This window comes from Giraffa tippelskirchi, chromosome 4 (genome assembly GCF_054371585.1).
Source record: "Giraffa tippelskirchi isolate mGirTip1 chromosome 4, T2T-mGirTip1v1.2.pri, whole genome shotgun sequence".
Taxonomy (NCBI): domain Eukaryota; kingdom Metazoa; phylum Chordata; class Mammalia; order Artiodactyla; family Giraffidae; genus Giraffa; species Giraffa tippelskirchi.
The window spans coordinates 148,274,640-148,287,290 of record NC_137278.1 but is presented as its reverse complement, the minus strand read 5'-3'; the positions used below and the strand labels follow the sequence as shown (position 1 = coordinate 148,287,290).

At 43.4% G+C, this 12,651-nt stretch overlaps 1 protein-coding gene and 1 long non-coding RNA gene across 6 annotated transcripts in view; both read left to right on the top strand.

The window, feature by feature from the left end:
* Positions 1-2,347: 2,347 nt before the first annotated feature.
* Positions 2,348-3,360, top strand: LOC145545120 (uncharacterized). Its single transcript, XR_014081876.1, has 3 exons — positions 2,348-2,429; positions 2,735-2,891; positions 3,212-3,360. It is a non-coding gene; the product is annotated as an uncharacterized LOC145545120 (long non-coding RNA).
* Positions 3,361-5,523: 2,163 nt separating this feature from the next.
* Positions 5,524-12,651, top strand: part of MSRB3 (methionine sulfoxide reductase B3) — a 178,542-nt gene continuing 171,414 nt past the window's right edge. For 3 of the 5 annotated variants that reach the window (XM_081588840.1, XM_081588841.1, XM_081588843.1), the window contains exon 1: positions 5,524-5,688. In XM_081588840.1, the coding sequence (XP_081444966.1) occupies positions 5,592-5,688 (97 nt within the window). In that variant the 5' untranslated portion in view covers positions 5,524-5,591. Of the gene's footprint in view, positions 5,689-6,219; positions 6,369-12,651 lie in introns of those variants that run through there. The other 2 variants (XM_081588842.1, XM_081588844.1) reach the window with 1 other exon arrangement.

The window sequence follows — 12,651 nt, the reverse complement described above, 5'->3', positions numbered from 1 at the left end:
TCCTTACTTTCCAACTGATCATTAGTGGTTTAGAACAACAGCTGCTATTCAGTCTAAGCTGTATCCGATTCTTCGACCCCATGGACTGCAGCATGCCAGGCTTCCCTGTCCATCACTGTCTCCCGGAGTTTGCTCAAATTCATGTCCATTGAGTCAGTGATGTCATCCAACCATCTCATCCTCTGTCGCCCCCTTCTCCTCCTGTCCTCAATTTTTCCCAGCATCAAGGTCTTTTCTAATGAGGCAGCTCTTCCCATCAAGTGGCCAAAGTATTGGAGCTTCAGCTTCAGCATCAGTCCTTTCAATAAATATTTAGGGTTGATTTCCTTTAGGATTGACTGGTTTCATCTCCTTGCTGTCCAAGGGACTCTCAAGAGTCTTCTCCAGCACCACAGTTTGAAAGCTTCAGTTCTTCAGCATTCAGCCTTTCTTTATGATCCAACTCTCACATCTGTACATGACTACTGAAAAAACCATGGCTTTGACTATATGGATAATATACTTGATAAACATACTTGATAAATAATATACTTGATAAATGCTCTTTGAATTGAAGTACTAACTCGGTTTCTCACCCTGCCTGGGACTTTTGAATAATATTAGGTTGAATGTGTCTATTTTCCTGTTTGCATCTGCCCAAGATGTTCTTTTGGGTATAAGACATGGGGGCTGTCTCAAAGCTTTGCATAATGGCTGAGGGAATTTCATTAAAGAGGTGAGAATAGTATGTCAGAGAGTTTGTAGCTTGAATGCTTGCCATGCTTACAGATTCCCTTTTCAAGAGGCTGCCCCAGATTTAACCCCCTAAAAAGGCAGCAACACAGTCTGCTTCTTTCTTCCTTTTTGCCATGTTGGGTCTCAGTTGTGGTGCTCGGGCTTTTCTCTAGTTACGTCATGTGGGTTCAAGAGCCCACAGGCTTAGTAGCCCCTCAGCACGTGGGATCTTAGTTCCCTGCCCAAGGACTAAACCTGCACTCCCTGTATTGGAAGGTGGATTCTTAACCACTGGATCACCAGGGAAGCCGCCAGTCTGTTTCTCTAGTACAGGTGACCATGCCCTGTCCCCTGTGAGTCTTCCCTCTTAGCGACAGCTGAAGAAGTAGGAGAGGACACCAGGTTCAGAGGTACTCAGTGGCTTATGAGATAACCTCATACAAGAACTTTCCCCAAGAGGGACAGTAGTGATAGAATCAAACTCTCCCCTCCCGGGCATTTGATTATGAGCTCTAGAGAACTGGCATCTGGTAGTGGGCTTCCCTGGTGGCTCAGATGGTAAAGAATCTGCCAGCAACGTGGGAGACCTGGGTTCAGTCGCTGGGTTGGAAAGATCACCTGGAGAAGGGAATGGCAACCCACTCAAGTATTCTTGTCTGGAGAATGCCATGGACAGAAGAGCCTGGCCAGCTACAGTCCATGGGGTGGCAAAGAGTTGGACATGACTGAGCGACTAACAGTGGGAGCAGAAGCAGAAGGATCTGTGATTGTATAACTTGAATTTTGCTGTGTTCGAAGACATGAACAAGGAGTTGGGGAGTGGTGAAATGGGCTGGCTCATGCGGGCGAAGAGCATCTCTTCTCAACTTTGACTCCAGAGACTCAGGTTGCTGGGAGTATTGACATCCACACAAATTGGCTTTTGTTACAATTTAGACTTCCTTCCTCCAGATCTGGTTGTTAAATATTTACTAGCACATCACTGGATTGGGTGAGGCATCCCTATAATATATATATAATAAACAGAGGAAGTAGTTACCTCCTCTGAGTGTTTTGTCTTAAAAGTTATGCCGAAAGCTCAGCTTCTCTGTACACAGTGTGGAATCAAATCTCAAAAACAGAGTTTGGGGAGAGGTTAGAAAAGAGTATCTAGAGTGCACAGCAGTCAAGAATCTGCCTTCGGTGTAGGACACACGTGCAGGAGATGCATGTTTGATCCCTGGGTCGGGAAAACCTGGAGAAGGAAAGGGCAACCCACCCCAGTACTCTTGTCTGGAAAATCCAATGGAAAGAGGAGCCTGGCAGGCTACAGTCCATGGGGTCACAAAAGAGTCGGAAACAACTGAGTGACTAAGCAAATTACTGTGCCAGGCGAAGGGGGACACAGCAGGCTCATGCCCTCAAACCAAGTGTCCCAATTTGAGGAAGACTGTGGTAAGTTTTCAGAGAAGGCAATGGCACCCCACTCCAGTACTCTTGCCCGGAAAATCCCATGGACGGAGGAGCCTGGTAGGCTGCAGTCCATGGGGTCTCAAAGAGTCGAACACGACTGAGTGAATTCACTTTCACTTTTCACTTTCATGCATTGGAGAAGGAAATGGCAACCCACTCCAGTGTTCTTGCCTGGAGAATCCCAGGGACGGGGGAGCCTGGTGGGCTGCCATCTATGGGGTCGCGCAGAGTGGTAAAGCGACTTAACAGCAGCAGCAGCAGTGGTAAGTTTTTATAGTAATTGTGCAAAGAGGGTATGATCAGCTCGTAGACATTCTTCTGTTGGGTTGGTGGTGAGTTAAGTAGAGTCCATATTGTCAACCTTCAGGTCCAACTGGTCTGGGGTCTACATGCCTGTGGGCAGTATACCATTGTTAATCGTTAACTTCTCCCACCTGGAGGGAGTTGCAGTATCTGCAAAACAGCTCAGAAATATTGTTGTATATATTGATGGGGAACCAGGACCTTGCCCCAAGGCTGCTCTTGACAGTTTGTTTCTCCTTGGTCTCCTATCCTCTCCCTTCCCTAGTTAAAAACTGCTTAGATCTCCCATTGGAACTCAGGGAAGGTCACGGAGGGTGAATGAAGGCTGTTTCCTATAATCAAAGAAACGTTGGACACAAAGGCCTTGTGCCCAGGAGGCCCTTACAGGGCCCTGCACATATCAAAAGCAAACATAGTTTAAGGTAATATATTAACATGATTGTCATTAAGATTATAATAACAGAGAAAATGTTGGGAAATATATGATTTAAACTACGAAACTCATAGGAATGTGGTCAGAGGGTGGTAACTTTCCTGTTTCTGGTACCCATCAAAGGCACAGGCCCCCACCCCCAGGCTCACAAAGGATGACCTGACAAGCCGGTTAAGTCTCTGGCCTTATTTCCACGTGTTTTCTTTACCCCTGTTACTTGAGGTAACCTGAGTGCACACTAGTTACTTAAAACCACAAGAACTCAATGAATACAGTTTTTGAAAACCCCATTTTTTTTTTCTAATGTAGAGAAAATGGGGCAGATCAGAAGAGTAAGAAGAGTATATGTATCCTTTGTAATGAGATTTGAATTCCAATACTACTTTATCCCTTCCTGATAGCATAATTTGCTTATCTATGCCTCTCTTTATCTGTAAAATAGGGACAAAAAATAAAAAGCTCAAAGATATTTGGAAGATTTAAATAAAATGCTGTGTGTAAAACAACTAGCACAGTGACGGGCACTTACTATGTACTTGGGAACTTCTGTTCTTTACTTTCTTCTTTAACATATTTATTCAAGCTTTTAGAACAGTTGCTAATATCGCTGTCAAGTCAGCAGTTGACAGAATTAATCAACCCCCACTTATAGTAACAGGCAGTGTTATACTGCCTTCTTTGTAATTTTATGTAATTTTGTGCTTAAGGTCAACTAAAATATTTTAAATATAGACAAAATTATTACAATCCTTTGAAACAAGCTTTTCTCTATACTTAAGGAGCTCTTGTACATCATTCTACAAAATGTGCTCATTTTACTTTTGTTTTTAAACAAACATTTAAACTATGGGCAAAGAATTATACTACATGTTGTGGTGGGTGCGTGCTAAGTCACTTCAGTTGTATCTGACTTTATGACCTTATGGCTTGTAGCTGCCAGGCTCCTCTGCCCATGGGATTTTCCCAGTAAGAATACTGGAGTGGGTTGCTATTCTCTTCTCCAGGCGATATTCCCGATGCAGGGATCAAACCCATGTCTCTTATGTCTCCTGCACTAACAGGCTGTGGGGGAAATAAGAAAAAGTGAATATGAAAAGAAAAGTGCTTCAATAATACAAAATATATAAAAAAGAGGAAAGGGAGGGAAACTTAAAGAGTTTCCTGAATATTCCCTTTCAGATACCCTACTTCTAGGTATTTAAATTGAATAATGCCATGTGTCCTTTAAATCCCTAATATACTGTTTTACAGTTTATTTACTGTTGGTTTACTTAGGTTATCTGACCTTCATCTCATTATCACTGCTAGTACATTAAGGGTGAAATCTGCCCATTTGCCAGGAATAATTCATGGGATGTGTTTCTCAGTACCAGATGATTTAAGGGGAACCACTTGCCAATGGACTGGTTTTTGGCATACAGGGCCTTAATACTATGCCAGAACTGAATTTGTTTTGAAATAAAGTTTCTAATTTTCAAATATAGCATTTTCAAACAAATAGTGTGATGTACAAATTACTGTACTTTAGGTCATGTTAGAATAATCCACCCTCTAAATCTGTTTGACTTTTACCCCTTAAGTATTTTGCATCAGTTAATCATTTTTGTAGCATATCACAATGGTTATAAATAATTACATAATCCTACATCTTCAGGGCCTGTCCCATTAGTGAGAGCAAAAAAAAAAAAAAAAATAGTAATTTGACATCATTATGTCATCTTGAAAAGCTTAGGTCATTTGGCCTTGATTGCTGGCAGAGTTATCAGTGCCAAAGAAAAGTCAAGCCACAATTGGCTTAGGCCTGTGATTAAACATTGGGCTTGACACTTTTGGTCGGTCGTCAGAAGTAGTACCTTTTGAATAAATTTCAACACTACCCTTCAGATAAGTTGAAAGAAATACAAAACTAGTGTAAAGGGGTTGAAGACCATATATGGTATTCAAATATAAGTTTGGGAAGAGCCCCTTTTTAACTCTCGCTAAGGGCGAAGCACACACACACCCATACACACACCTTGGTGTAAAGGTCCCACTCATCTGGAATGCAGAGGGCTGGTTTGATGTGTTAGATCAGTAATGCCTGTTCGTTCTGTGTAGGATGGCTCACCTGAGTGTGTGCATAACTGACAGTGCTGCTCTGGCCTGCCCCTCCCACACTCAAGAGAAGCACTTGCCAAATATTTTTATCCCCTTACTCCCAGAGCTCTCAGTTGATTGAGGGGGGCATCGCAGGAGTCTCCTTAAACTCCTTAGACATCTTCCCACGGGTCCCTGGCTAGCTGTCGGGTCTCCTCGTGATGGTTCCTCTCTTTTCTAATTCAGGGGTCTTAGGCGGGACCCGTGGAGGGGGGGTGCTCCGCTCTGGTCTTGGGCCCCAACACTGGAAAGGGATGCCTTCTGGCAGAGGGCACCTCCCGGTCGTGCTCGGCGGCCGGCGGCCTCGGGGCGGCAGCCGTGGAGGAGGTGGATTCAGAGAAGGGAGGGAGTTGGCGGCTGCCGAGGCCCGGGCAGCGGGCCCCGTCCGCGGCGGGCGAGCTCCGCGGTCCTCCCTTTGCTCATATTTGGACTCGGCTGCCCGTGCCCAGGAATTTCCCGTCATGCCTCCCGCCGCCCCGTCCGTCGCCCGGAGCCGGGGAGGAAGGGAGGGAGGCTCGGACAGCGGCGCCGGCGGCGGCTCCCTGGCACTTCCATGAGCCCGCGGCGGACCCTCCCGCGCCCCCTCTTGCTCTGCCTCTGCCTCAGCCTCTGCCTGGCCGCGGCCGCGGCCCGGGGAGCAGTGCAGTCCGGTGAGTTGGGGCTCGCTCCCCCACCCCTTGTCTGCCCTCACGCCCGGACCCCACCGAGTTGAGATGTGACCCTGACCTCCGCTCCCCTGCGAGCGCGGGCAGCGCCCCCTTCAGCCTCCTGCCGGGAGCCCCCTTCTCCTGAGCCCAAGAGGGGCGCGGGTGGTGAGAGGCGGATAGAAGGAGGTCAGGGCTGGCTTCGCCCCCGCCGACGGGAGGCGTCTGGCAGCGTCGCTGACACCTTATCCCGTCCCGGGAGCGAACCTGAGCCGGAGGGAGGCTCTGGACCGACGTGGGCCCCCGAGGGAGGGGCTTGGCAGGGCTGCTGGGGAAGGGAAGCCGCCTCGGGCTCGGGAGGGCGCGGGTCCGCGGCGGGGACCACCTCGGAGTCCCCTGCCCCGCGCGGAGGTGTGTGTGTGTAGGAGGGTACTCCTGCGCAGCTGCCGCTGAGATAACGGGCCCGGGCGCGTGGGAACGGCCAGCCAGGCCCGCGCCTCCAGCCGCGCGTCCGGGAGGGGCGCCGGGGAGCCGGGCGAGTAGGGGGACAGCGCCAGGAGCGGCGGGCGCGTGGCGACAAGGGGCGCGCCCAGAAGCGCACCGCCGCCTTCGCCGCGGGGTCAGGCTCCCGCGGGCCGGGCTGGTGTCTAATAGGCCAAAACCGAACAAAGTCCCGAGTTTTCCAGGTACCAGTTTTGTTTTGTTTTTGAGCGGAAAAAAGGGCATAGGAGTCTGGTTTGTAAGTTTCACCCTGGGCTGTTTACAACTATAAGGTCGAAAGGTGCCGTTCCTGCCTTATTTGGTTTAGGACTGCAAGCTATCAAGCGAGGTAATTTTGTAGTCTTAACAGGACGATTTTTAAAGATAGTTTTCTCTAAATAATGTGGAATAAGATTATTATAAAAAGTAATTATTTGAAAGTACAAATGTAGAGTTTAAGGTAAATGTCAAATTGCAGGAAGTTTTATATTTGTGATGAGTATATAGTCATCAAAACTTCTCGATCCCTAATGTTATCTGGAATGGAAGAACAGAAAATATGATTTCTCAGAGTTGAGACTTCTTCGGAAATTTTAGTTTGCTTTTGTTTTTGCCACCAATAATCTAAACTGTCAAAATAAGATATGGCTAACAGCTAAGGTTTATAAATTAGTTGAAAACTGACTCTACTAAGTATGGATTATATTCAACACCCTCTGGTCTATTGCTTCCTATTCCCATTTGCAGTGATGGTGGCAAAGTAGATTTTTAAAAGTTAGTTTTGTCTATAAAATAATCTTTAGGATTCATGTAATTTATAAAATGGATAGGAGATTTTAAAAGTATTTAGTATGTGCAGATTATTGATGTTAATTTAAATAATATCAATTTCATGTTTGCTTCTGATTAATATTGTTTTTAAAAAAAGACCTACTTTTTAATGAATCTACACTTTAAAAGCAGCTTTAATAGCACTTCTTAGGGGACACAACAGGTTCTATCTTCACATTTTATCAGCGGTCTTCTAAAATATACTGTGCTGCAGATAAAGGGCAGATTGTACTGCCAGACAGTATATAGTTGTTTTTTTTTCCCTCAGTAATGTGTTGACTTAATACTTGTGGTCAAACAGCCCTTGAAGACTGAAATCCAGAGTACTATGGCCCCTTGCCAGCAATTTTGAAAACCAAGTTTATATTTGGACCATTTAAACATTTATTCTTTTTATTTTGGTCCCAGCTGACATATAAGTCTAATTTCTGGTGACTTTTATTAGTGCCCTATGTGAATGTCTGGATTTTTAAAAAATATATATTAAAATAAGCAACTCTCTGCCATTTAGAGTTTTGTCACAGTGCCTAAACTGCCTGTCTGCCAAGGTTGCAAATACACAACATCAGATAGGTTTTTGAATCAACACACAGTTTTTTGACTTTTAAAGGTGCTTGGTCTAATACCTTAACTGAAATGCTAACCCATTTGGTCAGAAGCCGTTTTGCTAAACTTAAGTAATAAGAGTATCCAAAAAAATATTCCAACAGTAGTTTTCATAGATTTTTCTAATACAGTATTTCTTTTATAATTAAAAATAAATTTTCAACCATTAGAGAAACTTTAGGAAATAATCTTTTTGGTTCTGTCACAATCTGGTCACAGTCCCTTTGATTTTCATCTCACCTGTATTACTGTAGTTAGGGATTTGTTTGATGAATTTGGTTTCAATGTTTAGCTTCCTTCTCTGTAAAATGATGAATTTATACATAGTCTCTATGTCCCTTCCAGCTCCAGGATCCTCCAGGATTGTTTTTGTTTATATAAACCTGTAGAGCCACCCACTAGATTGGTCCAGGCTTCTGATTGTCAACTCTGACTTGCTCGACGTGTTTAACTGGTCTTCTTGTAGTCAAATCTGTTGGGTGTGGATCCAGCTTTGGGGAGACGGGATCTGTCTCAGGAAAATCTTGATACTTGCCCCATCACACAGACGTATACACCTGAAAAGAATGCCATGATATTAACCTTCTCTTACTTTCTTCCCCTTATCTAATAGTAGAAAATGCTGGGTATTTCATAGGGTCAATAGTTAAACCAGGCCTTAAGATGTTTTGGTATTCGGTGTTGAAATTTGGGTCAGGGATATCACTGGAGAGCACCCAGACCTCTTTGTATGGTTGGGAGAACTGTGGCTAGTCACTTGGGGCATTCCAGATGAAATGCCCTGTGCTCAGTTATGACCTTTTTCTCATGCCTCAGAGAAGACTGAATTGGATCTACTCATCTGGTTTATTCAGAATTATATTGGCTTTGCATAGGAGAGTAATCAGATAGTTCTTTAATTTACCAGATTTAGAGAACGAACTTACAGTTGCCGGGGGAAAGATTGGGGGAAGGGAATAGTTAGGGAGTTCGGGATGGACATGTACACATTGCTATATTTTAAATGGATAATCAACAAGGACCTACTGTGTAGCACAGGGAACTCTGCTCAGTGTTATGTGGTGGCTTGGATGAGAGGGGAATTTGGGGGAGAATGGATACATGTATATGTATGACTGAATCCCTTCACTGTTCAACTGAAATGATCACATTGTTAATGGGCTGTACCCCAATACAAGATAAAAAGTTTTTTAAAAATTTACCAGTTGTTTGCATCCCTGATTGCTGTGCAGATACCTCAAGGCTTTACCTTGAAGATTCCTACATTTTCTCCGTCCTGGAGATAATGGATTTTCCTTTTAAAAATACTCAACACAGTCCTGGATCCCTGTTCACGTATTTGTCTCTATAATATACCAAAGTCATGGTTATGGCTTTTAAAGGAAATACAAATGAGAAGAAAGTATAGAAAAGGTAGCTCAGTAATAAATCAGCCAATTGACCTTATGAAGGATTTTGGTTATTGCCTCATTTAAGCTTCTGTTCCAAGTAACAACAATGAACTTGAACTAGTTTTAGAAGCAAGAAAGACAGGAATGTGATGGAAGTCAAATGCACGCAGACCTTATTAGGGACTAGGAATGGAAAACCTGGAACTTCCTCTGTCTCTAGTCTTGCCTTTCTTAGCTTCATTGATCTCTCTGTGTGAGATCTTTCCCCCGCTGTGTTCACAGTCATATGTGGGTGCTCAGTGGTTTCTAGATATGTAGGTGTCCCTCAGTGCCAAGCACAGGGAGACACTAAATCAATGAGCCCTGATTCCAAATTCCTGGAATAACTAGATAGACGTAGTTTGGGTCACATTGTTGAACTAGATTTTCTCTACAGTCTCTTCTAATTGTAGACTTCTTTGTACTATGCAAACATTTACGTGGTTTGACTTTGCATTTTTAAACTTTATATTACAAGGTTACTAGTCCTTAAAATGTATGTATAATTTTTCCTTGATTGCAATGTGTATGTAGAAGAGTGTATCACCTTCAGTGGGATCCCAAGATGTTAGAGCTTTTCATTCATACCACTGCAGGAATGCTGAAGAGCCAGCCTCTGGGAGGGAACTGAGTGCAACACCACACTCAGGGATTATAACGCAGCTTAGGATCCAACAGAGTTGTGAAAATCCTGTTTAATAACAACTAATCCATCCTGCAGATAATCATCTGCCTGTTTTCAGGAATTCATTGAAGTAAAACCCTGAGCTCAAATAGCTCATACACTCTTAATTCATTAAAACTGTGTAAGTGATCATTAGAGACATTCAAAATAGTAATAGTTTAGGGGCCTAGGGTTCATCAGTTGTTTTCCTATTTCTCACACTTGCAGCATTTTCCACCTCTACCTTTCCTTTAAACCGTTTCTGCTGCCTGGAATACCTTTTTCTCAAGATTTGTTGAAGTCCTTATAGCCTCTGTTGCAAGGTATTTTATGAAGCTTTCTTAATCTCTTAGGATTTCTCATTTTTTTTATGCTTCTAAGACATTTTGTACCTTGACAGGAGCATGATTTTACTACCTTGCATTATGAAGTCCGTATGTATTAATTAATCTTCTTCGGGGGATTGTAAGTTCCATGAGACCAGCGAATCATCTTGAAGAGCTCTGGTAGACTGTTAGCACCCATTGTCCCACATGTAATGCTTCTAACTTTTCAAATGTTCTGAAATTTCTATGGCATCCTGCTTGTCACTACCTTTTTCTTTTGACATTGAAGCTCAATCGTACTGCTCGTCTTTGTCAAGGTTCCCATCTGTTTTCTAGGTTTTATAGGATTTTCCATGAATATGATAATTTTCTGTGTGAGAATCAATTATTCAGAATAATGGAATGTTTTCCTATAAATTGAGATAGCATGGGGAAGGAGAATATAGCAAACTCATATGGAAAGAAATCAACTTTTGTTGAGTACCCAATATTTCCCAGATCAGATTGACCAGGAATAGGAAACAACTGGAGCATATTTGAGGGGGCATAGAGAGAAAATCAAGTGCAAAGATGGAAAATTAGGTTTGGCTTAGAACATGGAAGGCTTTAATGCTAGGCTAGGAAATTTGGACTCAGTTAGTAAGCTATGAGGTTGAAGTTATTTTTGGTCCTGGAAATGTCATAATCAGAGTTGAATTATAGGATATATTATTATCTAATTATCCAGAGGATGAATTGAGTTGGGAAGGAAAACATTGGACAAATAAGGGAAAGTTACAGGAGTTTTTGTTAGAGAATGAAGACATAAGCCAGGAGTGGCAATAGGATTGAAGAAGTGTTGCTGAAGTGAATTAGACAGAAACAAACAATTAATTGGACATGGGGATAAACAGAGGGGAAAAGAGAGGGATGAATAAAAGATGATGGTAAGATGTGAAGCCTGGGCAATTAGGAGAAGTGAACTCGGGGTAGGTTGGTAGGTGGGGGTAAAAAAATAAGTTGTGTTTTAGATCTGTTGCATTTGAGGCGCTGGTGGACTATTCATGTGGAAGTGTGTCGTAGAATTAGAAATGTGAGACTGTAGCTTGGAGAGACTGGAACTGTAGAGAAAGCTTGTGAGTAAGGAAGGCTAAAAATAAAGGGGGGAAGAAACATTTGTTGACTGGAGTAAGAACAAGGGCCCAGGAAAAGCATTGTAAAGAAGATACAGTTTGATCCAACTGAATATGCCTGATCAGCATATGGCATTCTGTTTATGAGCGTTTCTTGCTTAGGGGACATGACATCTTCTCCCTCCACAAATAGTGCCTGGGAAACATTGAGGAAAGGATACTGCAGCTAGGACGACCTTCCTAAATTGCAAAATTGTTGCTGCTACATCTTTGCTTAATCTCCTTCAATGGCTTCTTATCTTTTTTTAAGCTAAGGAACTAACTCCTTAAAAGTCTTTATCATCACCAAGCCTTGTTCCTCTGGACTTTGGGCTACTTCCAAGTTGTTCAGTTGGCCTTGAACACAGGTTCTGCTAAGTCTCCTCCCAGTTCCTACCTTCACCTTCCCCAAGAATATGAAGCAGATGTGATACCCACTAGATGGAGGACTCTTTGGTTTGTTGTTGTTGTTCTTTATGGGCAATTAAAAAATGATTTTTCATGTTTATTTATGGCTGTGCTGGGTCTTCGTTGCTGTGCACAACCTTTCCCTAGTTGCAGAGAGTGGGGGCTACTCTTCATTGCAGTGTGCAGGCTTCTCATTGCGATGGCTTCTCTTATTGTGGAGCATGGGCTCTAGGATGTGTGGGCTTCAATAGTTGCTTCATTAGTTGTGGTACATGGGCTTAGTTGCCCCACAGCATATGAGATCTTCCCAGACCATGGATCAAACCAGTGTTCCTTGCATTGGCAAGGTGGTTTTTTAACCACTGGACCACCAGGTAAGTCTCTTTATGGGCATTTTTTATTGCCATGCTCAGATTTTTATTTATACAATAATTATTGACAATTTCCTTGTTGTTGTTCAGTCACTGAATTGTGTCCGACTCTTTGCCACACCATGAACTGCAGCACGACAGGCTTCCCTGTCCTTCACTGTCTCCCTGAGTGTGCTCAAACTCTTGTCCGTTCAGTGTATGATGCCATCCAACCATCTCATCCTCTGTCACTCCCTTCTCCTCTTGCCCTCTATCATTCCCACCATCAGGGTCTTTTCCAATGAATCTGGTCTTCTCATCAGGTGGCCCAAGTGTTGGAGCTTCAGCTGCAGCATCAGTCCTTCCAACGAATATTCAGGATTGATTTCCTTTAGGACTGACTAATTGGAGTTCCTTGTTGTCCAAGGGACTCTCAAGAGTCTTCCCCAACACCACAATTAAAAAGTATCAGTTCTTCGGTGCTCAGCCTTCTTTATGGTCCAACTCTCACATCCGTATGTGACTACTGGAGAAACCATAGCTTTGACTATATGGACCTTTGTTAGCAAAGTGATGTCTCTGCTTTTTAATATGCTGTCTAGGTTTGTCATAGCTTTTCTTTCAAGGAACAAGCATCTTTTAATTTCGTGGCTGCAATCACCATCCACAGTGATTTTGGAGCCCAAGAAAATTAAATCTGACACTGTTACCACTTTTTCCCCA